The 26,932-nt window shown below is 46.7% G+C and overlaps 1 protein-coding gene, 1 long non-coding RNA gene and 1 pseudogene across 2 annotated transcripts; all 3 read right to left on the bottom strand.

The window, feature by feature from the left end:
• Positions 1-10,129: 10,129 nt before the first annotated feature.
• LOC136466641 (uncharacterized) lies at positions 10,130-16,004 on the bottom strand. Its single transcript, XR_010761396.1, has 5 exons — positions 15,849-16,004; positions 11,837-11,936; positions 10,990-11,036; positions 10,739-10,817; positions 10,130-10,542 (listed from the first exon to the last, which is right to left on the bottom strand). It is a non-coding gene; the product is annotated as an uncharacterized lncRNA (long non-coding RNA).
• LOC136465147 (protein JINGUBANG-like) lies at positions 16,005-17,509 on the bottom strand (annotated as a pseudogene).
• Positions 17,510-21,991: 4,482 nt separating this feature from the next.
• On the bottom strand, positions 21,992-26,614 carry LOC136466640 (glucan endo-1,3-beta-glucosidase 6-like). Its single transcript, XM_066465110.1, has 3 exons — positions 25,987-26,614; positions 25,504-25,907; positions 21,992-23,521 (listed from the first exon to the last, which is right to left on the bottom strand). Exons 2-3 carry the CDS (start codon positions 25,851-25,853, stop codon positions 22,405-22,407), a joined length of 1,467 nt encoding a protein of 488 aa, XP_066321207.1. The 5' UTR covers positions 25,854-25,907; positions 25,987-26,614; the 3' UTR covers positions 21,992-22,404.
• Between the last annotated feature and the right edge of the window lie 318 nt (positions 26,615-26,932).

Here is a 26,932-nt window from a genome sequence, read left to right as displayed (position 1 = left end):
GTGTCTTCGCTCGCAGCACGCTTCGTTGACTCAGGAACGTCGCCACATGTCTCCGTATCACGCCCGCTGCCGATGGATGCGGTCATAGGCTCACGGTGCTCCCCTGAGGTCATGATAACGCCCCTGTCTCCTTCGCCCTTGGAGGCACTCACATCACCACCCATCTCCGTGGGCTCCTCCAACTCGAGCTCTGCCTCCACGTCGCTCCAGCTCTCACCCCCCCCCCCCGGACCTACCGGCTGATCTCCTTCTCCTTTTTGAACCTCCTCCGAGCCTTCTCGGCTTTCTTCTTCTTCTTAGCAAGCGAGGCCTCCCTCTAGGTAGCTTGCCGAGCTACACCCTCCAGCCCCCTCAAAAGATGCAGCCAGGATTTATAGCCTGAGAGTCCCATCGAAACGGGCAACTTGAAATCAATCAAAACATCAAAACAAGGAGGATAAGGTCGCGGGAAAAGGGGGCATACTAGATTGGATAGCTTCACAGTGTGAAGAGGTCCGGGCGTCCCTTCGAGGGAGTCTTTATCCCTTAGATGCAGCACCTGATCGAGTCGACTCTAGACTTTGCCCTTTAGCAACTCCTCCGGCGATGCGCGGTCAAGATCCATCGGGCCAGAGTACTCCCACATCGGCCGCCTTCTCTCTGCCAACGGGGCAACGCGATGGTGGAAGAAGGTATGGAAGACCCGCAACCCGTCGAGGCCATGCTGCACAAGCCTTTGAAGCTCCGTCTCGATAACCTCCAATTTGTTCTGCCAACCAGCGGGACCCCACGGCCAACTCTCCCTCCTCTCTGGCCTTCTTCCAGTAAACGTTGGGAATGGCGCCTCTGATGGGTTCCTGATGTAGAACCACTCATAGTGCCACCCCCGATTGGAGTCATAGGGGGAGTACACAGGGTAGGGGGCCGATGGCTTCGGCTTCTTCTACAAAGTGAATCCCCCAACTGGCACGATTCTGGGCGGCTTCCCCATAGATAGGGCTCACCCACTAAAGATCCACCGAAAGAGGTCCACGTGCGGCTCCATCCCGAGGAAGGCCTTGTAGATGGTGACAAAGCCAGCGATGTGCAGCACCCCTGTCGGGTTGAGGTGCTACAACTCTAGACCCCACTCATTGAGGAGCCCGCGTAGGAACCAGTGCGCGGGATACCCGAGCCCATGCGCGTGGAAGGCGAGGAAGGTTACAACCTCATCGACATGGGGTTGTGAAACAACCTCCCCTAGCACAGGAGCCCTCCAATGCGCCACCTCCTTCGACGGGAGCAACCCCTTCTCGACAAAGGCGTCCAGCACCTCTTCATCGACGTTGGAAGGCCTCCAGCTTGACATCGCACCTTGGATTGATGGACAAATCTGTGAGTTTTTTTTCTCCCTCGCTTTACCCTCCTCTCTCCTAGAAACCACCACAGCGTACGAACGGACTTAGCAAAAAGGAGGAAGGAGAAGAGGCAGCAGTTCGAGAAAGGCAAAAGAATGGGAGGAAAACCCTCTCCATTCCCCCTATTTAAGGCGGAGAGGCGTATGGTGGGATGCGCCCTGGCCGATGAGATGCGCCCTGCCTGATGAAATGTCGCTTGGTCAATGGGATGTGGCCTGGGCAGGACCCACCACTACCGCAACCCGGGTGCGAGAAACAAGGCGCAACCACACGCAAATACCCCTCCACCTTCCCCGGAAAGGGTCTGGAGGAGCCCACCAATGGGATTTCCATCGAGGAGAGACCAACGGGTCACCTAGGTCGATCACATGGCCCAAGTGGATGTCGAGAGACAAGTAAGGAGCAGTGGGATGCCCCATGCAGACTATGCCAACTTCGTCACGAACGACGGACATGGATCCCATTCGGACATATCCGATAGGAGCTCCCTAGACCCATCACCCGAGTCATCAAGGTAACTTTACCAAACCCCTTTTTTATTTTCTAGTGCATGATGATTCATCCATCCTTTCTCATGCATGCATTCATACATTCATCCCATACATCCAAGCATTGCATATGCAATTGATGCATCACAACGCTTCACATTGCGTCACGAAGCGATAGTCGCCTCATTCGATATGAGCGATGACCGACCGAGGTTCGAAGGCCAGCCCGTAAAGGGCTTGACGCCACCTCACGTCAAACAGAGCCAGGGGAGAAAATGCAGATGAGCCCCAGCGGCCCTCGCCCGATCCGCTCTGAAGTAGACAGGGTCATCTCAACCTTCTTGTTCGATCCTGACCTCGAGCCATGCCACAGAATCTCTATTGAGGGGAGTCCAGCAGGCCACCTAAGTTGGTCTCTAGAATGGCTCGAGTATCTGCCAAGAGGCGGGTTAAGGAGCAGTGCAGTGCCGCATGAGGGCTATGCCGACCCCGTTATGAATGATGGATTCGGATTCCACTCGAACGTGCCCGTTATTAAGCTCATCGAGCACGTCACTCGAGCTATCGAGGCAATCGACGTTAGCTCAACCCCTCCGGTTGCGAAAACCATGGATGGGGTAACGCACGAAACTAGACCAACCCCTTAGCCATGCTCGACACTTGGGTTAGCGCTCCCCGTCTCATCCAACGACAACCCACAATCTTACATCCACCGGGTGTGCTCGCAAAACGAGTAAAAACAGACCCTTCACGACTTCACCAAAGTCCCAAAAGGGCTCGGGGGCTTCTATCAGGTTCATAAACCTAGGGTCCCCAATGGACCCACTTCCTTACAAAAACTCGGCCCAGCAGATGGCGTAGCAACAACACTCGCCTCCCAGGCCAGCCCATATACATAATGACAGTCCAGGACAACGATCTGGTCCTCGACCGAAAGCCCTAGCCAAGGTGGGGGCGAGGTCCAACTCCGACCTCCTTTTTCAACTAGGGATACGCCGGACATCTGCTCACGGTTTCTTCCCCGACCAACGCGGTCGGGGCCAACTGGGGACGACCGACCGAGGACGTCCGCTCGGTGAGGGCCTAGGGATCAGGCAGAGCAGATAAGGAAAGGCTCTCAAGTCAACCGCAATATCGAGGATCGTACTCTACCATGCCCTGCGCACCTTCAGGATGGTGCCATCAGGCCATGCCAGACGGGCACTATGCAACCTTTCAGGCGTGTCAGAGTACAAACAGTATTGTGGGCACCAACGTTTGTCGTACCAGGCGAACACGGTAGAGCCTGCCACATGCATCTAACATAAATAGTATTGTGGGCGCTGACGACTGTCTTGTACCTGATAGCGCGGGCAACAAGATTAGGTAGCACACGTATTCATTCTCTCTTTCTCTAACTTATAAGGCCATCCCCTTCAACTATAAAAGGGGATGCGCTCTCTCCTCTCGAGAGGAGGTTCTCTTTGGCTCTCCTCAAAAAAGAGAACTCAAATAGCTCAATAGCTCTAGAACTCTAAAGCTACACAGAGCATACACTCCAACACTTAGCGCACGTTAGAGCCCCCGTCACTCTCGACCCTTCGATTCAGAGTCCGACCGAGCCTTTAGCACCCCCCTTCTTATTCCCACTCGTTTGTAACCCCACAACAAACTTCGAGCACCTGGGCTCGGGAATAAAGTCACCGACCGACTGAAACTGGACGTAGGGCACATTGCCTGAACTAGTATAAATCCTGTGTCATTGAGTGCTAGGCCACATCCGATCACAACGCACGGTAAAACTACAAATATTTACTTGTTGATCACTTTTCGCACCGACACCGAGGATAATTACCTTGATATTTGTATATACTTTTATGTGGGGCAATTTGCTTACCAACATACAATGCTTCAGTTTGCAAGTATTTCCACAGTATAAATTTGCAATTATTATTGCTTGCAAAGTTTACATGTATAGAATGCATGCCATTATTTTCTTGGCTAGTTTGCTTGATTTATGGATTGAGCTTGCAATATGTTGATCTGCTTTCCTTTTGCTGGTGAGTGGTAACAATGGTTCTTGTAAAAATTTCTGCTGGTATTATAGTTTTCCCATTTTACCTATAAATAGATTATGTTGTTTTAGTTAGTTTTTAAATTATTACAGTAAACATGGTTCATTCTTTCATGTCCATGCTTTTGGGCACTTATATAGACTAGCCACTGCTGCCCGCGCTTCGCTGCGGGTGATGTGCTTGGTGTAGGAAAAATCTTGAAAAATATGACTCATATGTCTAATATGTTTTCTCATCGTGTTGGTACGAAAGATTGGTCTCAATACTGTAAACGAACATAGAGGTTGGTTGTCATTACATGGTGCCTATTCTAGGCCAGTAAATCAATGACATGTTAGTAGAAAGAAGTATTTGATGGAGTTGGGCTCAAGCAACTAACATACTTAGATTTAAAGCACAACATTGGCTAGGATTACATTATAGGTGGAAATAGCAAAAACTAAAACACAAGTACTTCTAACGCGAGGGTTTACAAAAGAGTAAATTAGGATCCACTCCCCTTAGGCGGAACTATAATACATTTCGTAAATTTAGAATTACATGAAAGATTACATGGTGTCGAACATTAAATTACACTAGGATTTAAAGTTACATGGTTAAGAGTAACCTAGCACAACCAAGGCTTACTCTAGAAGTCTGGATAGACGAGGGCAAAGAAGAAACAACAAGATAATAATTATCTAAAACATGGCGTATGACCAACAGATCCAGAAACATGAGACTGAGAAGTCAAACATCATGAACTCTAAGACCAAACTAACCAACGGTAGACTTGAACTTCTTCGAAAACCAGATCCCTTATTCTTATATTACACCATCACCTACTACCCAAGGCTAACTTTTCCCAAGTGTTCTTCTTTCCTTCCCTTCCTTGTCCACAATATGCGCCAAACTTTGTATGAAGTGAGATCGCAACATACATGCTTCCTCCGAAACCACCTCCTCTTATTTACTTTGAGAGAATACTATTTCATCAACCCGTTATGGATTTCTCGTTCAAACACCCAAATATTTGTATCAAAAGTGGTATGGTGGTGTAACTTGGTAAAGGTACTTGGTCAACAACCTCGATACCAGTGCGTGGCGAGCAGCATCACCATGTGGCAGCTATTCCACAGGGAGCCCTCGGTTTCGTCATGACACCATAAGCTATTAACCAGGCAACTACTACCAACTTCATGGCCGGAAGGTGGTGGGGTCATAGACCACAGAATGAGGGGAGTATTGCAAGGGAAGATTCAAACAACAAGGGTTCCCTTCACAACAAGGGACAATGAATTCAAATCCAGCGGTGGATTTGATTTAAAGAGATTCAAGTGTTCTACTGGGACATCCACAATTAATCGATATAGCGTCCTATATTATCCAATCATGAATGGTTTGCTGATATCTGGATGGCAACTTCTCTTGTAACCCACCTACCATCGCCCTTGAAAACTCTAAGCACGTTTAACGGGAATTAAGTAGATGGACGCAATAAACACAGGGAAATAAACCAAATGCATATTCAAACGGTCTTATACGGGTACATCATATAGGCATCCAGTCTCCCATTCACGACATAGCATTCACCTTCCCTACAATGGACGATCTCAACAGTACGGACGAAAACAACGGCAAGAGTACAATACCAGAAGACAGCAAAGAACAACACTACTACTACGGGTACAACATCTCAAGGCAACTAATCTACTTGGAACTACGCATCTTCATTCCCGGGCTTGGCGGATTCTTCAACCGCCTTGGCTATGGATCTGCATCTTCTCTTGGCGATGGCTGAGTGAGAGGAATCAAGGGCTCTACTTCTGACACTTCCGAAGGTGGAGGTGCTAGCGGCACTACAACACCGGTCCTCCTTCTTTCAAGCGAGTGGACAGGGATCCCTTCCAAGATCGGGGCATCCTGCCTTTAAGTAGCTAGCGTCCTCTGCTTGGCCCTAGTGATAAGATAGGCCTCCCGCAGCTGATGGACATGCCGATCTTCAGCCTCCTTCAGAGCTTCGGACATGGTAGTCTCCCAGCTCTCAGCAGCTACAGCACTGGCATATGCCTTGGCGAGCTGCACCTGGAGGATTCGGGTGAAGATCTCAGCTTCCTCCGCTCGCCGGAGGTAGATCCTCAGTTCCAAGGCTTGCCGGTCATACTGCTCATCCAAGGCAAGAAGGTACGTGGTCAAATGCACCATGGTAGGACTATCCTCTTGCGCATCCTGCCCTTGCAAAGCCTCCATGCAAGCCCTCCATGCCCTCCGATTTCTGTCCAAAGGTGGAAAGAACCGCATGGGGGTACCAGCAATGGGCTCCTCATAGATCTGGTAGAGGTACCGCAAGGCTTTGCGGGCCACAACCTGGTAGGTGTCGATAAAGCTAAACCCGGTTGCGGTCACACTCTAGGCTCCAGTGAGGTCGGGTAACTCCTCACTCTTCCCGATGTAGACAGTAACCTCACACCGCTCGGTGCCTTGCTCCTCATACTCATGGCCCTCATACTCAGGACGATTTTTGACTCTGAGCTTTTGCAGGGTGGCATGCAGGATTTTGGGAAAACCCTCAACGTTCAGGCAGTAACTACTAACCCAGGCTCCTGCCATTTCTGGCGGTGGTTGTGAGGCAAGCTGAGCAAAAAGCTGGCTTAAAGGAAAAGCTAAGCGAGCTAAAGTGCACCGAGTGGTGGTACCAATGGCTAAGCCAGGCTCTGCTTATAAAGGCGGAGCGGTCTGTGGTCCTGACGCGGTTCACTAGGGTTCCTGTGCGGGATCACTACGAATGAATCAACCAAATTCCACGCGTTCGAGGCGAGCGACGTGCAGTGCCATTATTGAGTAGTACAACTACAGGGCAAGGGTCCGACAAGAGCACAGAAAAAGGGTACGAGGAGACGTGGGTCACTACAGGCGTGAACCACGGGCGAATGTGGAGGACGAAGCCACAGTGCAGACCTAACTCTAGAACAAGAACGAGTAGGTCATGCACAATACGACACGCATGACACCTATGGATGGCGTATCTGCCAGCAATACGACACTATAATGCACAAATAGGATATGTATGAATGCACGTCCTATACGTTCTTTCACTGTTGCCAACATATAGGGAAACCATTCTCAGCTTTTTAGCACATCGTTCTCTCCCTGTTGGCGACCAACCCCAACCACCGACCACCTCAAGAGCAACGTGCACACAAACCAAGCCGTGTCTTAGATGCATGGATGCATGTGTAAGTACAAATGTTCCTGCATGGTCGATGAATCGTTTTTATCTGATGGTAAGGAGGAGAGGCATGAAATGTGTCCACATGCCCGACTTGTTTTTATCTGATGGTAGCATGGAGGGGAAGCATTAAATGTGTCCACCTGCTTTCGACCCACCCTACGTAGGTGAAGATGTCAAGCGCTTTTAAATTTACTGAGTGAATTTTTGGATAGCTTAGGGAATGGCCTCGGACACTGCTCATCTCGTGCGCGTAAAAATCTTGTCGCTTTCCTTTTATTGTTCTCTGCGCCAGACTAAATGGTGGATTGCGCCAGGCCTAATGACCACTCCTCCATTACAAAAGGCCTAGCCTAGCCACTTGGCACCACCACTCAGTGAGTCTCAGCTCACCTAGCCTTTCTCCCGAGCAAGCTTCTTGCTCGATCCTTCCTTGTAACCATCATCCACCAAGGATGGTAGGAGCCTGGGTTAGCAGCTATTGCCTGAACACTGAGGGTTTCCCCAAAATCCTATATGCCACCTTGCAAAAACTCGAAGTCAAGGATCGCCCCGAGTATGAGGGTCGTGAGTATGAGAAACATGGTACTGAGCGATGTGAGGTCACCGTCTACATTGGGAAGAGTGAGGAGTTCCTTGATATCACTGAAGCCTAGAATGTGACCGCAACCGGGTTTTGCTTCGTCGACACCTACCAAGTTGTGGCCCGTAAAGCCTTGCGGCATCTTTGCCAGATCTATGAAGAGTCAATTGCTCGTACCCCCATGAAGTTCTTTCCACCTTTGGAAAAGAATCGATGGGTATAGAGGGCTCGCATGGAGGCTTTGCAAGGGCGGGACGCGCAAGAAGATAGCCCAACTGTGGTGCATCTGGCCACGTATCTGATCACTCTGGATGACCAGTATGACCGGTAGGCCTTGGAGCTAAGGAAGTGCCTCTGCCGAGCCAAGGAAGCCGAGATCTTCTCCAGGATGCTCGAAGTGCAACTCGCTGAGGCGCACGCCAATGTGGCAGCCACAGAAAGTCGTGAGACTGCCATGGCGGAAGCCCTAAAGGAGGCTAAAGATTGGCCCACCCCGTAGCTAGAGGATGCTTATCTAGTCACAAGGGCCAAGCGTAGGACGCTTGACACAGAAAGGTAGGAACCCTTGGTCTTGGAGGGAATCCCTGTCCACCCGCCGAAAAGAAGGAGAACCGGTGTTGCAGTACCACCAGCACCTCCACCCTCGAAGGTATCAGAAGTAGAGTCCTTGCTTCCCCTCACTCAGCCACCACCATGAGAGGAGACAGATCCTTAGCCAGTGTAGAAGAAGAACCAACCGAGGTTGGGAATGAAGCCGTTTGGTCCGACGAAGTAGATGAGTTGTCCTAGGGGACATATACCCGTAGTTAGTAGTGCTTTTCATCGTCATCCTCTAGTGTTGTAATCTTTCCATTGTATTTCAGCCATAGATGTTAAGAACTGTTGGGTCGTAGGAGCCAAACGATGTGTCGAGAATGGGAGAGGGAGTGCATGTATGTTGTACTCGTATAAGGACATTTTGGACGTGCATTTTGTTTTATCCGTTGTGCTTGTTATGTTGATTTACCCTTAGACCTTATTAGACTTACTTAGGGTTCTTGAGGCAAAAAAACAAACGGGTTACAAGAAAAGCAACCATTCAGATGCAAGCAGACCAGCTATGATTGGAAATGAATCGCAAAGGAGGTAACAAATTAAAGCCACATTTTCACAAATTAAAGACCTCCCACTAACATAGTGTAGGCTTTCATTTTCAAGTTGTATGTTTGACCTAAGACCGCATGCAAATTAAAGCCATGCGCACCGCCAGTGGCCACTCACCCGTGCTCCTTTTCTCGCACACTGGTGCCGTCCTCTCAGCGTCACGCCGCTGTCTCTTCTGCACCGCCACCCAACGCATGTCGCACCACCGCCCCACGACACCGCTCGTGATGTCACCTCCATTGGGTCGATGCTGCCGCTGCTGTCCCCCACAAACTTGATTCCCTCAGCCCCCGATGCTGCTCAGTGCCGCCAATAATGGCGCGCACCCACCCTCTAAACCCGCTGTCAATCACCTATAAAATGCCCCCCTAGCCCCCCCTTCACAACAAGACACTCCACACTCGACACTAATCACCCGCATAAGCCCCCTATTCAAATGCCAACCTATTTCAACATTTTAAGAAGAAGCCTAAGACAAGTGCTGCAAGCTGGAGACTATCGAAGAAAACATCAAGCAGGAGTCGGAGTACATTGTTAGAAGCAAGAAGCTGACACTCTCAAGATGTGCTTAGATGAAGATGAGCTCACCATGACCATCTTTGCTATCCTAACTCCTACTATGGTGGCATCAATCATATTGTATATCCCTATAATGCGCCCGCTACCCTACGAGAGGCCCCGAGATAGTTGTTGAAATAAGAAGGGCTGAATAAATATTCAAGCTTCGTGGATTTATTTAAATTTCTAGGGCATAGGGCCTGTCCACAACTTGACTACACATGATTAAGTTATTTCTTACATTCACCAAATAAATAGCGGCGCAATTCCTATACCAGCTATATTGTGATGCAAGGTCGTTTGCAATTGTCATTGTGGTTAAGTTTTTACGTACCTAGCATAGTATCAGTGCTGGGTATCCATGTGAGTTCCTTGTCAGTAATAACTAAATAAAGTTCATACAGGCTGCACTTTAACTGTATTTCTGTTTCAAAACCAAGGATTATAATTCCGGTATATTGAGGTCAAGCATTCTTGTCATGCTTCTTGGGCTTGGGCAGCACGCATACATGTTTCAGGAAGTCTCATCAGGCACAAAAGAAAGTCTAAAACTCTGATGTAGATCTAAAAAATGTAAGAAGTTGATCCTTCCATCTATTCTTTTTTTTCGCGTCCGCGCTTAGGCACATTTTTCATTAAAGGAAAGAACATTTACAACAAATGGTCTTAGTAAGCCAAGGCTTACCAAAACCAGCACGATCCCTGTAACGTTTCACAGGGATGAAGAATTCATAATTAGGCAATTACATACAAACAATTCACGACCAAGACCAAGACCACTATCAACTCTAAGAGAAGCAACGGACGTAGTAGCACAGCTAGCCACTGAAGGCGACACCTCTAGGCAACTGAGATCTCTATGCATCTCCCCAATTGAAGCTAGCATCTCATTGACGTCCAAAGGTGACGGAGCAGGAGCACCAAAGCATCCGATAATTGAGGCAGCGACATGGTCTATTCTTCTTTTCTTTGTTTGTTTTTTTCCACACCGGTAAAACCAAATTTCATTACCGCAGCAACGAAATTACAAGAAGTTTTCTTTTCTTTGTTTGTTTAGGAAAATACCAATGCAGTTCTCTCACAAAGATGATTGGTGTGCATATCTTTTCCACCTCCCTATTTTCTCACATCCCTAGAAACAGTTTAAATAATTAGGTAAATAGATCAAGTGACCATAGTTGTAGGTATAGATGTCGGTTGAGTAGCTGATCAGTGCTCATGCATTAAGAATGTGATAATGTGGCCAAGCCACGCCGACAGAAACTGTGGACAACATGAAGTGTCTTTGTACTATATAAGATGATTTATAATGAGAAAACGATGCGTACCTTCCATGGTTTAATGGCTAGCTCATTGTCTTCCATAAGAATGGCCTTCAAACCCAGCGGTTCTAGTACCTTCTGATAACTGATGTTTCAGAAAGGACAGTTATCAGCACAACAGTAAAGAATAATGTTACAATTTTTGTTTAACAATACAGAAACTGATAGTTCCCTTTTATTGTCAAAAATAAAGTAGTCATGTTACCAACAACAATACAAAAGTTTTTAACTGATGACAAAGGGATGGATATTCTTACTCAGCAACTGTATTATTGTAAGGTGGTCCTCCCTTTTGATCACTTATCTGTAATATGATATGAAGCTGTGTAAGAACTTCCCATCATGGTGAGCAAAGCAATTGAATACCATTCAAGAAGCTAATGATATCAACAATGCATACAGATTAATTTTGGTGTTCAGTGGTGTACTAATACTTGTATTCAACTTTTCCATGTTTCTGCTTTGTCTTTCCTATTAGAGTAATGACACCAAATGGACAAAACATACTGAGACAGGAGGTATTATGATTTTTATCATGTCTTTGTCCAATGACAATCACTTGAGTTGATTCACACAAAATACAACATGTTCATTCATTACTTTCAGGGCCATCTCACTCTGAAAGCCCTGAAACACACAGGCACATGAAGATGAGACCAATGGAGAATACATAGGTGTCTAGCTGCTTTTGGGTACTTCTGAACTATCAAGCACTAAGGTCAGACCGAGTAAGCAAAATCCCTGCTCTGAATCTGATTTACACCAATCTATCAACAATGCACCCACTTTTCTCACTTTCCTCATGGCCCATCAATACAGATTCTACAACATCCCCCATATTCTATTCATTGCCTTCAGAATGTATCCTACCAACATAACTTCCAGTGGAGTACATCATATTGTAATCCCTCAAAGATGGAAAGAGCTAACAACACAACCTTCTAGGATTAGAATACATATAAAATTAGGGTAGGTAATTACGAGTAAATGAGATCATTGAAACTTTAAAGTTTAGTTTGAAGAAGAGAGCATCATATGATTTGTACAGTGAGTGGAAGCGGGCGGTTCATGCAAAGACACACAGATCAAAGATTACATCCTCACCAGATAAATCAAGGTAAGAAGCTCTCCATCTGGTTTTAGAAGCCGGTTAACTGTCTCTGCTCAAGCGACCCTCAAGCTCGGGTCAAGTGCACAAAAGAACCTGCACACATCGATACATACAATTTGAGCTGCCATCAAAATAATAAACTAATAATATGTGTGGGGCGCCTTTGGTGTCCCAGCATAGCAGGTCCCAAGCCCTGGTAAAGGAGGAGGGTTGTGTTAGGCGTGGCGAGCCAATGTAAAAACTTAGCCACTTTAATGGAGATGAAACCCGAAAGAAAATCGTTGGGGCGTAACCCTCTTAGCGACGCGCCATATCGGAACCCGGGTATGGTGTTAAATGGGCAAGGGCCGGGTCGTCACCCCCGTGACGCGCCGTGTCGTGATCTGGGCATGGTGTCAAGTAACCAAGGATCGGGTCGTCGCTTCCTTAGTGGCGCGCTACATCGGCGCCCGGGTGTAGTGAAAAATGAGCAAGGGTCTTCGCATCTGAGTCGACGGGTGCGAAGGGTAAGGAAGCTAGTCGAACCAACTAGGATCCGTTTAGGTAGTTGGAATGTAGGGTCACTTACTGGTAAGTTAAGAGAATTAGTTGATACCGCGACTAGGAGGCGTGTAAATATATTATGCGTTCAAGAGACTAAATGGAAAGGTCAGAAGGCGAAGGAGGTGGACAATACAGGTTTCAAGCTTTGGTACACAGGGACAGTCGCGAATAGAAATGGAGTAGGAGTTTTGATTGATAAGAGCCTCAAGAATGGTGTGGTGGGAGTGAGAAGGCAAGGAGATAGGATTATCTTAGTCAAGCTTGTCGTTGGTGATATGGTCTTGAACGTAATTAGTGCGTATGCCCCCCAAGTAGGCCTCGACGAGAGTGTTAAGAGACAGTTCTGGGAAGACTTAGATGGCATGGTTAGAGCTATACCTAGTAGTGAGAAGCTTTTTATAGGAGGAGATCTTAATGGGCATGTAGGTACTACAAGCGCAGGTTTTGAGGCAGTTCATGGAGGTTTTGGGTATGGTAGTAGGAATCAGGAGGGGGAGGAAGTTCTGGACTTCGCGGTAGCTTTTGACCTGATGATAGCCAACACTTTCTTTAGAAAGAGAGAATCTCATCTAGTGACCTTCAGTAGCGGACAACACTGTAGCCAGATTGACTTTGTCCTCGCAAGAAGAAAGGACAAACGAGCATGCTTGGATTGCAAGGTGATACCAGGAGAGTGTGTTGTTTCTCAACATAAGCTTTTGGTGGCAGATTTTCGTTTTCAGGTACGGGCCCGTAGGGATAAACAAGCTAAGATTGAAAGAACAAAGTGGTGGAAACTGAAAGGGGAGACGTCAGAGGTATTTAGGGAAAGGGTTATCAAAGAGGGCTCTTGGAAGGAAGAAGACGACATAAACAACATGTGGGACAAGATGGCAACCAACATTCGGAAGGTAGCCTCAGAGGTGTGTGGAGTAACCAAGGGAAGGGGACGCGAGGCTAAAGATACTTGGTGGTGGAACGAGGAAGTCCAAAGGGCTATTAAAGAGAAGAAAGAATGCTATAGACGCTTGTACCATGACAGGAGTGTGGACAACATAGAGAAGTACAAGGTGGCAAAGAAGACTGCAAAACGAGCTGTAAGTGTGGCAAAGGGTACAGCGTACGAGGATCTTTACCAACATCTGAGTACGAAGGAAGGAGAGAAGGACATTTATAGGATGGCTAGGGTTCGTGAGAGAAAGACACGGGACTTCAACCAAGTTAAGTGCATTAAGGATGAAAGGGAGCACCTCTTGGTGAAGGAGGATGAGATCCGACATCGATGGCAAGAGTATTTTGACAAATTGTTCAATGGTGAGAATATGGACACAACATTTCAGTTGGATGACTCTTTTGATGACACAAATAGGCGCTTTGTGCGGAGAATCCAAGAATCTGAGGTCAGAGAGGCGTTGAAAAGGATAAAAGGAGGTAAGGCGATGGGACCGGATGGTATCCCAATCGAGGTGTGGAGATGTCTCGGGGACATAGCTATAGTATGGCTAACCAAGCTGTTCAACCATATTTTTCGATCGAACAAGATGCCTGATGAGTGGAGGAGAAGTATATTGGTACCGATCTACAAGAATAAAGGGGATATTCAAAGTTGTACGAATTACCGGGGAATTAAGTTGATGAGCCATACTATGAAGCTATGGGAAAGAGTTATCGAGCATCGCTTGAGAGCAATAACGCGGGTCTCTATGAACCAATTTGGTTTCATGCCCGGAAGGTCAACCATGGAAGCCATTTTCTTAGTAAGACAAGTTATGGAGCGGTATAGGGAGAAGAAGAAGGACCTACACATGGTTTTTATTGACTTGGAGAAGGCTTATGATAAAATACCAAGGAATGTTATGTGGTGGGCTTTGGACAAACATAAAGTCCCAACGAAGTACGTCGGGCTCATTAAGGACATGTACAACAATGTTGTGACTAGAGTTCGAACAAGTGATGGAGACACGGATGACTTCCCGATTAGGATAGGACTACATCAAGGGTCAGCTTTGAGCCCTTATTTATTTGCTTTAGTGATGGATGAGGTCACAAGGGACATACAAGGGGACATCCCTTGGTGTATGCTTTTCGCGGACGATGTAGTGCTAGTTGATGAAAGCCGGACAGGAGTGAACCAGAAACTGGAGTTATGGCGGGAGACTTTGGAGTCCAAAGGTTTTAGACTCAGTAGAACTAAAACTGAGTATATGAGATGTGATTTCGGCACTACTACTCGGGAGGAGGAAGATGTTAGTTTGGAAGGTCAAGTAGTGCCTATGAAGGATACCTTTCGATATTTAGGATCAATGCTACAGAGGGACGGGGATATTGATGAAGATGTTAGCCATAGAATCAAAGCAGGGTGGATGAAGTGGCGGCAAGCGTCTGGTGTCCTATGCGACAAAAGGGTACCACAGAAGCTAAAAGGCAAGTTTTATAGGACGGCGATTAGACCTGCTATGTTGTATGGTGCAGAATGTTGGCCTACGAAAAGACGACATGTTCAACAGCTAAGTGTCGCGGAAATGCGTATGTTGCGTTGGATTTGCGGTCATACAAGAAAGGATCGAGTTCGGAATGATGATATACGTGAGAGATTAGGGGTAGCGCCAATTGAAGAAAAGCTTGTCCAACACCGGTTGAGATGGTTTGGACATGTGCAACGGAGACCTCCAGATGCACCGGTGCGTAGCGGAATCCTAAGCCAGGACAGTAACGTGAAGAGAGGCAGAGGAAGACCGAAGTTGACTTGGGTAGAGGCAATAAAAGGAGACTTGAAAGGATGGAATATACCCAAAGACTTAGCCTTAGATAGGAGTGCTTGGAAGACAGCTATTCACGTGCCTGAACCTTGATTGCTTCTGATGGGTTTCAACTCTAGCCTACCCCAACTTGTTTGGGACTTAAAGGCTTTGTTGTTGTTGTTGTTGTTGTGTGTTCGCTCGGTATCCACTTGAAGAAATCTTCGGCCAGAAAAGTAAAATAATCTGCATTGGGCAAAGAGGATGACCACTGTACACCAATGGAGAAGACAAGCAGACACAATTATCCTAAAATCAGAAGACAGTTTTTAAGACAAAAGGTATAGTACAAAAGCTGTATTACAGGCGTGATGATTGGAATAATGTATATTTTATTTGCAAACAGACTCAACATCAATTATCTGTAAAGTGGGTTCGATCAAGCCCACACAAGCATTTTTTAATTAAAATTTACAATTCAGGAGTTTTTTTTTGGGGGGGGGGGGGGGGGGGGGGCGCGGAGAGACCTTATCCACATAACAGGAAAACCATAAAGTTGTCGTTTCTTAACAATATATGGTTCGTTTTGTGATTAACATTAATTTGGAAAATATATTCTATGGCATATATCAAGTGCAACCACTAGGAAAACAAGAAGAAATTAGTTAAGATATCGAGCAGGCCAATTCTCAAGATACCTTCCCTTAGCTAATAAGTGGTAATCAACTACTGGTCATAAGCATACCTGCTTAGCCTTCTTGACAGCCAGATCAGAAATATCCAAGCCAACAACAAAACGTTCAGGACTTGCCAGGGCGACCACATCATATCCCTGTTATACAAAAGCAACTCAATCTGGGGAAATAAGCTAAAATCTAAGTTCCAGTTTGTAATATATTAGGCTCCCGTTTTAGACCATGCAGCCATTGCTGAGCCTGCACCAGGACGCCTGGATGCATTTTACAGGGCCCTCGTGGCCTCCAATGACGCCCACCCTGGCCAGCTCACCACCGCTCTGCCGGCGCCAAAGGCCGATGGTCTTGTCGGCGGAGCCGATGCAGAGCAGGTCCCTGACAACGCAGAGGCACAGCACTGCCATGTCGTGCGCCTTCACATCGCACGCGAGGGTCCAGTGCACGTCGGTCCCAGCCGGCGACGTGGCCGTCGGAGCCCGCGGCGTAGACCCGGTGGTCGGAAGCGGTGACGGCGAGCGCGTTCCAGGACACGCCATCGCGGGTGACGAAGACGCCCTAGAGGAAATGCGACGCCTTGTCCTTCTCCCACGCCTTGACGCGGCCGTCGGTGGAGCCGGAGTAGACGACGCCGGCGCCGGCGGCGACGGCGTTGACGGCGTCGTCGTGGGCGCGGATGTACTCGAGGCACTTGAGGTCAGCGATGAGCTAGACCTTGAGCGTGCGGTCCCAGGAGCCCGAGTAGAGCAGCGCGGCGTTGTGCACGGTGGCGGCGACGGCGAGGCAGGAGATGCTGTCGGCGTGCTCGATCCAGAGGCGCCCGTGGCTGTGCCATGCCGTCGTCTGCACGTAGCTGGCCTGATGGAACACCCGGCCCAGGTAGTCCCTGGCGATGGGCAGCGTGGCGACGAGCTTGAAGGCGTTCTCGGCGGGAGACGCGCCAGACACGGACGCGGCCGTCCTGGTGGGCGGAGAAGACCCGCCCGCCCGCGGCCGCCAGCGCCTTGACGGAGCCGCCGTTCTCGCAGTGGCCGAACCTTCCCAGCTCACCACCGCAGCCGCGGGGCGTGAGCGACGCGAGAGGGGCACAAGTGCTGCCCCACGGGCGCAAGCGCGCGCAGGCGCCTCCGGCCCCGCCGCCGCCGCTGCCGGCCCCAGCCACGGGTGCGCGCGAGCCCAGCCGGCCGCCGTAGATGACGCCCCAGCGTCGGGGGAGGAGAAGAAGAGGACACCCGCCGCTGCTCCGGGGGCGGCCCGCGTCGGGGTAGGAGAGGAAGAGGGTGAGGTACCGCCAGATCCAGGCACCGAGTTTCGTCGCCGCCGCCAACGACGATGAGGAAGAGGCAGTTAGGGTTTCGTCGTGCACACGCGGACCGGCGGGACGAGGCAGCACCGGGGGAGAGTAGGGGCTCGGACGCCGCCGCGGCCACCGGCGTTGGACGGCGCACCATGGCGTCGTGCCGGAGGGACGCCGCTACACCGCGCACAGGGTGCGGGGAGCCTCGGCGGTCGCGACGAGGAGCGAGGGAAAGAGAGCGAGAGCGCGGAGAGGAGAGAGAGGAGGGGAGGAGCAGAGCTGCTGCCGCCTGCCATTTTTACTCGAGAGAGAGAAAGAGGAAGAGCACCATTGACCACGGTGGAGTCCAGCTCTGCAAAGCAAACAAGACCCCAGCAGCATGCACGCACGTGTACTCACATGCATATCGACCACCATGTTAGTTAGGCACCGACCATGTATGTCGAGAATCCACCGTTCTCTGCTACGCGCCACCGTCCATTTACGTGTCGGGTACAATCAGCAGGAAGCTGTACTTCATTTAATACGTTCAGTTGGTTGATCTATCTACTGTCGTATGCACGGAGGAAGACCGGTTGTGACGCGCTCCATCTGAGCCGTGGAATTTCTATTTAACGCACCAAATAAACAGAACGTACATGGACACCCTATGAGGCCGTCGATTCGGCGCGCCATGTATCTTTAATTCTGTGCTTTGCTGATTTTTTGATATATAAATTAGAAACACTTATTTGTTCAGCTAAATCGGGGAACCCAAACCTCTGCAATTAGGGAGTTGATATCTACGGTTGTGTAGAGTGATATTTGATTTAGGAAAGTTGAAGTAATGCAACTACTTTAGTAATTCAAATTGAATTAGATAGTTACGGATTTGTTTATGGGTGACAATGGGTACTGATCATAGGAGCAGCTCAAAGGTGGGCGGTGTATGTGCACCTGCAGGTTGTAGGTATCCGTGCATTTTGGTTAGTGGGATCATGAAGACCACAATGTTTGTGCGGCATATATGTCTACTGTGGTATTTGTAGTGTATGATCTTTGTGTTACATGGATGGAACAAATAGACTGTGAATTGTTGGTTGAACGTATGAAGTTCTGAAGGTTGTCTAACTGTTAGTAGGATGAACAAGGCTGATTTGTTGTTGCATGTATAAGGATGTAATGTCAACCTTATGTTTTGTAAACAATTCTGGATTGCAGTTGTGCTGTAAACTGTTAGGTAATTCAACTGTTAGGTAATTGTAAGTGTTAGGATGTAACTGTTAGGTATTTGCAGTTGTTGACTGTATAAGGGTATGTGCACGTGCACCTGTAATTTGTTTAACTGTGAATTGCGGATTGTAAATGTGTTGTAAACAACCTTACGTGCATTGTGGTTTGGCGCCATTATATGAAAATCACCTGTTATTGGTGTCAATAATCAGTTTAAATTTAAAATTATGAAATCAGCCGTTTTAAACCTGCTGGGGATGGCTGACGGCTGGAATTGGCTGGCTGGGCTGACTGGTCCAGCCTCAGCTCCAGACAGCCAATTCAGGGCTGCCGAACAGGCCGCTTCTTCCTTTGTGTGCTCCTGGTCGGCGTTGCACTTGCTGGGCAGCCGCCGTGCCGCCACAACTTCTGCTGCCGCCGGCCGGGCAACAAGCAGTAGTAGTGTAGTTGCAGCCTTGCAGCCTTTGCTATGTGCTGTTGAGTGTGACTTCAGTACAGGTCTGGATCGAAGTATCGAACTGACCTTCGTGTTCGTGTGCTTGCTCTTGAATTGGCCGGACGCCTCTGCACGAATTTGGATCGAATTTGACGCGTCTCCATCCGTCCGCTGCGCAGGTCTGGATCAAAAAAAGAACTCGGCGCGTCGCCATCGCCCATCGGACAAACACACACACATGCGAGCAGGAGAAGCCGCCGTTGTCGAAAACGACCGGGAAACAGAACGTATAAACTCCGGGACAGCCACACGGGTGACTGTCTCCTAATAAATCCGGATTCCGAAACGACAGCAACCACCAACCAGCGAAGCCCCCTTGTCCCCCTTGTCTTTGTCTTCGTCTCCATCACACAGCTGAACAAATTGCAGGGCTTTGTACGGCCGAGCTACGGCTGATCTACTCCCTCTCTAGCTAAATGTTTGTTGTCACGATTTATGTGTCGATAACTTTGACTCGATTTATATTGAAATATATGCAACATTTCTATCTCTAAATAAATTTATTAAAAAACTAAATGCAAATATCTATCCAATGATTCATAAATATTAATATTTTTAATATATATTTAGTCAAAGATGTTTCTCGGGAAACGAAAACGACAGACATTTAGGACCAGGTGAACAACCGGTTCAGTTTGACAGCTTCATTTCAATACTTTGTTATCATAACTAGGCAGCGTGTCCGTGCGTTGCTACGGGATAACTAACAATTTATACTAAAAACGCACGGATCGCACGATAAGATAACAACACTATAAAAATTAAATATCAACGTTAAAGTGATATTTAATCAAAAAAGCAAAGTTTATGAATTTAACACAGTCATAGAGTGCGTGACGTTGCAGGCTCACAAACTCTACTTTATAGACATTTCCGTGATGCGGCTAAGATAATATTTTATATTGGCAGAAAGAAATCTCCGATATCCATTTCTTTCGTTGTAATCAATTTATCTGGACAATGTTTGTAACCGTGCCCTCACCTCAAACATATATGTTTATTCGGACAATATCGCAAAGCTACTAAAAACTCTAACCGTGCCCTCACATTAAACATTGTCCAGATAAATGGGTTACAATAAAAGAAATGGATATCGGAGAATTCTTTCTGCCGATATAAAATATTATCTTAGCCATATCACGAAAAAGTATATACAATAGAGTTTTTGAGTCTGCGACGCCGCGCTCTCCGAAATATTCGTTTAGGAAATTACAAAAGGTTCACCAGTCTCACCATGTATAACATGCACATCTTTTATTTGGCGTCACTGATGTTCTCAAGGAGCAGCCACTTTTTAATTTTAGGTCTACATGCTGGAAACACTAAAATTAAGGACCAACCTCATTGAGTCGTCTTGCTTGATCTTTGCCAATTATTTTGCTTGAGCTTTGCAAACAAATTATATCATTGGCAAAGACTAACACATAAAGAGATAGAAGTTGCAAGAATAAAGCTAGATGGCCTACTATGCACCTAGGCTAAATTTAATACCGTCCAAATTATGGACAATACCATATGAACTGTTGTAACCAACATGTTAACTCTATCATGCAGCATGCATAGTTTTTTTTATCATAGAATATATTTTTGTCCTATGAGACAATATAATTTTTTTTTCTAAGTGACAGCAGAGAGCCCCAAAATATTAGACAAAAACTCTCATTTTACTATCTCTGCATCTGCTAAAAATTTAACTAAAGTTTAGTTAATCCATAGAATAATTTGGATTGTGCCTTTTGTACTGCCCCAACAATTCTTTTACCAAGCATGATTATTGTTTCCATGGATGATTATTATTTTCTTTCATGCATGTGGCCTCAGGTGATCGATTTGTTTCCTTCAAAGCAGGCGGGGATCGTAGGGATGGCAGTTTCTTTTTCTATCGCGCGGGGTATTGCACGGCCGGAAGGGAGGAGCGACCAAAAAAAAGTTGCACCAAAAGAGGTTGGCCAATTTGAATTCTGTGTTAATTCTCTTTCCTTTTGCTCGTTGTCATATATGCTGGTGCATGCAAACATGCATTGTGTATATAGATAGCACAATAATTTTCTACTTCCTATTTTACCGTGATTCCTCTATCACATGACAGACAATATTCAATCAAGGAGAATGGTATGCGGGAGATGTCGTGGGATCATAGGCGTGGGTAGACGGATGAACCAAAATAAATGTCGCACCAAAAAATATATACACTTTGTTTTTTTAGTTGTAGGAGATATGCATTTGAGGTTTGAATTGTTTGAGAGATTTTTTGTAATTTTGTTTCAAGTTTAAATCACATTTTTGGAATTTAGATTTGAGTCCCAGCTATCCGGATGGCCCACTGCATCCTTGGGTCTAGACGGAATAGAAAAAGGGAGACGGTTTGCTGTCATTGTTGGTGCCATGAGGCCACTTGCGCATGTAATGTGGACTGCAAATTGACTTCTTGGAGTACGAGATGCTCCTGGACCTGCATTTTTATTATCAGGACATGTTTGGTTCCGTTCATTAAATTTTAGTTCATGTCACATCCGACGTTCATAGGTTAATTATGAGGACTAAATATGAGTTAATTATAAAACTAATTACACAGATTGAGACTAATTTACGAGATAAATTTATTAAGCCTAATTAACCCGGCATTAGTATATATTTACTGTAGCACCACGTTGTCAAATCATGAATTAATTAGGCTTAAAAAATCGTCTCACAAATTAATCGTAATCTGTATAATTAGTTATTTTTTAGTCTATATTTAATACTCCATGTATATGTCCAAACATCCGATAGGACAACATCCAATTGGACAGGGACTAAAATTCGATCTAAGGAACTAAACAGGCCCTTAATTAATGGTTCAGCAAAGGGCTGCGACCTGTAACCTTGGACACCATGAAATATCTACGGCTTGTTCGGCTGGGGCTAAAACAATCGTATACGATCGTGGATTATTACTGCTGGCCAGTTTGGTATGAGAGAAAAATATTGTTCTGGCTAGAAATTTACGATCGTTTACGACCCGAACAGGCTGCTAGGTGTTTCCCTGTTCCTGGTCATTCAAGGTGCAGTACCACCCCAAAAGCCCAGATCTGAAAGACTGAAACTGTCTCTGACCTGGCGGTGCTTGGTGGCCCCCTTGCCCATTTGAGTGACCATATCACACTTCACCCAACAAGAATGCATGTGAAAACATGTGTGAAACGCTGAACAGAATTGCCCTCCATGTTGATTCCATGCTGAAGCAGAACCAAACTCTTTTCTGGTCATGAAAGCTTCTGAAGATTATGACAGCATAATGTGGAAGATGGATCACAAATATGCTGCTGAGAAACCTGAACTCACCGAAGTTGCAGAGGTTCAATAGCAATGCCCACACCCTGCTAGCCAGTGGATGGCTCAATGCATCATTCATTGCTACCACAACGGAACTGATGAATCAAAGCTAACCCTAACAATAATCAAGCATGCCCGAAACCGCAGTGTGCGATTTCCTTGCCAAAGAGAAGAAAAAGGGTTATCTAGGAAAGAGTTTCTAAATGAATGATACTGACAACATACATCTAATATCCTCAAGCTGTCAGATCGTTTATGCTCTCATTGTCATCTCTCACGAAACCTGCATCTAAGAGGACAGGAATAGTTGGAGAAGCACAAGCAGGAGGATCAAGAGGAGGTTGTTTCCATGCCCCTGCAGCCTCCATGAGAAGGCGGAGTCAACCTCGATCATGATCCCGAACCTGCATGTCCCAGTGCTGGGGTCTTGGCCTGTGGTCGTCGCGAGGTTCTGAAACCCACAGGCCACATCATCTTGGTCATTCTTCTGGAAGTAGTTGTTGAATGCATATGAAATGTTGCCGCGGGTGTCCAGCATCCCACATGATGTCTTGTAGCCAAGGCTGGTGCATTCTGCCATGGAACATGCATAACCCACGTTGTCTGCAAGCTTTGGGTCGTTGAGGCTCACAGAAGGCTTCAGTACACACCACTTCTTTTCAAGGTACTTCACACCCCTTGCTCTCACAAGACCGCCTGAATTTGATGTCCCGACATTCAGCTGGTACTTTGGCAAGCCATCATAAGTAAAGATCCCCCAGTGCCGCTCGAAATTTCCTGGCTGTATGCTCTTCTCGTCCTCATCGATTAGACTGAACAAGTAAGCATCAACAGGTCCAGGCCGCATCGGTGTTCCTCGCCCAGAAGCAATATGGCTCATGAAGCCTTGGTTGAAGCGCTGAGCCAGCTGAGCATTGGCGTTCCTGTCCCCGTCAGTCGGCCATCCAATCTCCCCGACAATGACTGGGAGGTTTTCAAAACCATTCTTTTTCAGAGCCCATATAAGCGTGTCATGGTTCGCGTCGAACATGTTAGTATAAGTGAAGGAGCCATCAACGATGGGCGATGAGGCCCCCTCAAAGAAGGCATAGTCCACAGGGAAGTTTGGGTCAATGTAGAGGCTTATGAAAGGGTATATGTTGACAGTGAAAGCTCCACCATTGTCGCTCAGAAATTTTACTATAGTGAGCATCAGATCATGAATATCTGTCCGGAAGTCCCCATCAGAAGGCTTGGAGGTTGACGAGGTATAGACATCAGCGTTGAGAGGGCATGTGACTTTGACTTGATTGCCCAAACCGGCTTTTATAAGTGCACCTTGTATGTTTCTGATGGCAGGAAAAGTTGTTTGCAGAAAGCTTCCATTGTATGTCTCCAAGAAAGGTTCATTCCCAACTGCAACATACCTAACAATGCAATAGGGCAAATAAAGAGGTGAGGCCACAGCATCATGCAGATGGTTGACTGAGTTAACATCAACAGCACACCACTGGCAGAACAAACAATGAAGTTGTCTGTGAGATTCAGAACATGAAGCAAAGTACTATCTTGAATATTCATATTTCATTTACTGCATGACGTGCAAATGGAAGTGTCATGCCGTGCATGCAAGTTGCTCAAATGGCATGCTGATGCATATTCCACAACTCATAAAGCAGGCAGTGAACATTAGAGGTAAAATTAAAGATGCCTGATTCCGATTAAACGAAAGTTTGACTGGTACTGCGTTACGTAAAATTGCAACAGAGTACTTAACAATCATGGCAGAACTTCATGCAACAGAAGTGTTAAAACAGCATTTCCAGAACAACGTGTGTATATGGAGGCTCAAAATACAAGATATGAAAGCTTGGTACGTGTCTGTTCTCTGTAACTGCTGGAAAAGAATATCAATGAATTGATAAGCTATCAGTCACGGAAGGTAAGAAATAAGGAAGTGACCATTGCGGCTGTTACATGTTCTGCTTACTGTTTTAGTGATTAAGAAAATAAAGCTTTGCATTAGTATACGATGAGCTGGTGTTAGATGCGTAGAAAATTTTCAAGGCACAAGGCATTTAGCTTTAGTGGTCTATGTATTTTAAAAGGCACTGGCAGTTTGGTAGTCAAATGGTGGATGCAAGTGTGAGCAATAATTTATAAATAAATATAGAGAAGGGCAACAAAAATATCTAGTTAGGATTAATTTGCTACGCAAATTGAGGTACAGATGGTTAGACATACTCTTGACGTTAAAAATCAACTACGTTCATTTAAAAAAGAGTTTTCCTTCTATAACTAGACATGGTGTTCAAAATTTCTTTGAAAACTGAACCTTCCAACTTCTATAGTAGTACCATGTGGATAGGCCATCCACCTATCAAGCATTCCACACAATACAGTGGGAAAAGAAATAAGAGGCATAAAGAAGTGACACGATAAAGGCCTGAGGTAAACTAACTAAATTATACAAGTGGGGACAACTATGCTCCATTCAAATAAGGAACACAAATAAACTGGACCAGCCAAAATGGATGTATTTCCTCCAGCATAAGGTCCACGTCTTTAAAGCATATTGAGAAGTCACTGAATGCTCCTGAGTGCCTTCATGGATCAAGTTCATTTCAATGCATTCCTTCCAAACAAAAATTATGTTTTCTGAGACACAAAAGGAACATCTGAAGCCTAGTAGTAAAAAATGATTGGCACTTCGACAGCTAAAATCTTTATTCAAAATGTAACTCATAAATCTGGCCATGGTCACATGATTTCTAGTGCAGCCAAGCACCACTACAGCTGCAGTGCTCGGTGAAAACTTATAAGATATTGCAGATTTCCATATAACAAAGAAGCATGATTCACAAGCACAACAGAGCTATCAGCAAAGTAGATTCTTCAAAATGGTGCAGGCATTGATTTGGTGGTGTGTGCACAGATTAATGAAATGCAAAACTTCCAAATTGGGGATGGAACAAATACGCTAGCCGTTTCTCGCATACAAACAGCGACAGAAGCGCCCAAGCAGGTGTGCAAAGCACAACATGCGCAACCAGAAACGGCAACCGTCCTGTCCAAAGTCCAAACTACAGCATGCGCACAAATGTACTAAATGAGCCACGAAGAATGCCGACCGCTTGTCGTATACGGAGAATGATGATGCATAACTACTTTCCAAGTCAAACATTTAATCAGTCATGAGTTTCAATCATTAGCCATCAATCAAGACAAAACGAGGGTAGCATGAAAATCATCGTATTTCCCCAATATTCTAGGCTCAGAGCTCACCGTCATCAAAACTGAGATTCCACAGTACAATTAACACTAGCTACCACTACCAAGCATCAGTACCATGAGTGAGCTGAACAGCACCAACGGTAACCAGAAGCAACACTGACGCAGAAGCAAATACCTGATGCTGACGCCGTCGTTGAGGTAGCTGGAGACGTTGGTGTCTACCCACTTCTCTGCGGCCTTCATGCTGGTGGCCATCGTCGACAGCATGTCGTTCGGGATGCCGACCATCACCTCCAACCCGCTCTTCTTGAGGGCTTTCATGGTGCCCTCCTCGGCGTCGAACAGCTTGACCTTCTGGAACCCATTGTCCTTGAGCATCCGCACCACCGTTTCCGGCGGCAGCGGGTGGCTCGCCTGCGTGCCCCAGTTCGCCCCTATGGCGCCGACGCCGGCCGCCGCGAAGCCCAGCCAACAAACCAACACCGCAGCCGCCACCGCCGCTCCATCGCCGGACCGGGAACCCATGGAAGGATTACTCCAGCTCCAAATCGCGGGGCGATTTGGGTGGATTGCTCTGCTCTGCACCAAGAACTCCCCAAGTTCAGATCTTGGAGCCGGAAAGATAAAGAAGGGATAGTGGAAACCGGCGAGAGCAAACCTCCAAGAACAGTTTCAGAAATCTTTTTCTTGAGCTCACGAAACCTCAGGGGGGAAGAAAAGTTGAAACCTCTGCTGGAAAGGACAAGGGCTATATAAAAGCTCTAAGAGGCCAGCCAGATTTTCCCAACAACTTGAGAATTTGTGAACTACTAGAGCCCCCAAAAGCCAAAGCTCAAAATATTTTGGGAATAAATGAACTCCACCTACAGTGGACCATGAGAGGGGATTTCCTGTGATTGCAAAATGCAGACGCTCACATGATAAACACCTCAGTCAGGGGAGCATTGATGGCATGCAAGCCCTCAGGTGTGAGTAAATTGGGTGACGAGGACGGCAAGGTGTAGATAGCGTAGTAGCAATAAAGAAGGCTGCCAAAGATATCCCCCAAAACAGGCGATCCCCCAAAACAGGCAGTGTGGATAAACAGGATGAGCTTTCTTGGTTGATTTGAAAGGGTGAAAAAGATAGCAGGAAAAGGATTTGATTTTGAGCCAAGGATTGAACAGAAAGGTGTTTGATCTACTCTAGCATACTCCGAGAGCCTCGGCCCTCAGGAGCTGCTCACTGAGATGTGAACTCGCACACTGCAGCTGCAAGGAGTGACAGCACTGCCAAGCAGTGATGAAAATGCGCTGTAACAGACTCAAGATTGAGGGGGAAGAATGATGCTCTGCAAGGCTTAAATAAATGGAAAAGGAAAAAGATTCCTCACTGAGCATGGCAAACCAAAGATATTTGCACTGTTCCTTGCAGAAAGAGAGAATGGGATTTAAAAGCTCACGAAAAAGATAATAATAAAAGTACTAAAAGAAAAGGGGCAGCATAGCAATATTCCTCACTGCTCTCCGCTTTATTAAAAAAAGGCTCTCAATATTGCATGGGTACTCCGCCCACTGCATGTTAAAAGGGGCTTTTATATTTTTACCATTATTAAGATTGACGTT

This window comes from Miscanthus floridulus, chromosome 7 (assembly GCF_019320115.1).
Source record: "Miscanthus floridulus cultivar M001 chromosome 7, ASM1932011v1, whole genome shotgun sequence".
Classification (NCBI taxonomy): domain Eukaryota; kingdom Viridiplantae; phylum Streptophyta; class Magnoliopsida; order Poales; family Poaceae; genus Miscanthus; species Miscanthus floridulus.
Note: the sequence above shows the minus strand (reverse complement) of the source record. Positions and strands in the feature narration are given on the sequence as shown.

Excerpts from the sequence above, each read along its gene's own strand:
- LOC136466640 (XM_066465110.1), bottom strand. The coding sequence starts at position 25,853 with ATGGGTTCCCGGTCCGGCGATGGAGCGGCGGTGGCGGCTGCGGTGTTG. Across the intron at positions 23,522-25,503 it reads AACGACGGCGTCAGCATCAG|GTATGTTGCAGTTGGGAATG; the intron begins GTATTTGCTTCT and ends TTGCATTGTTAG.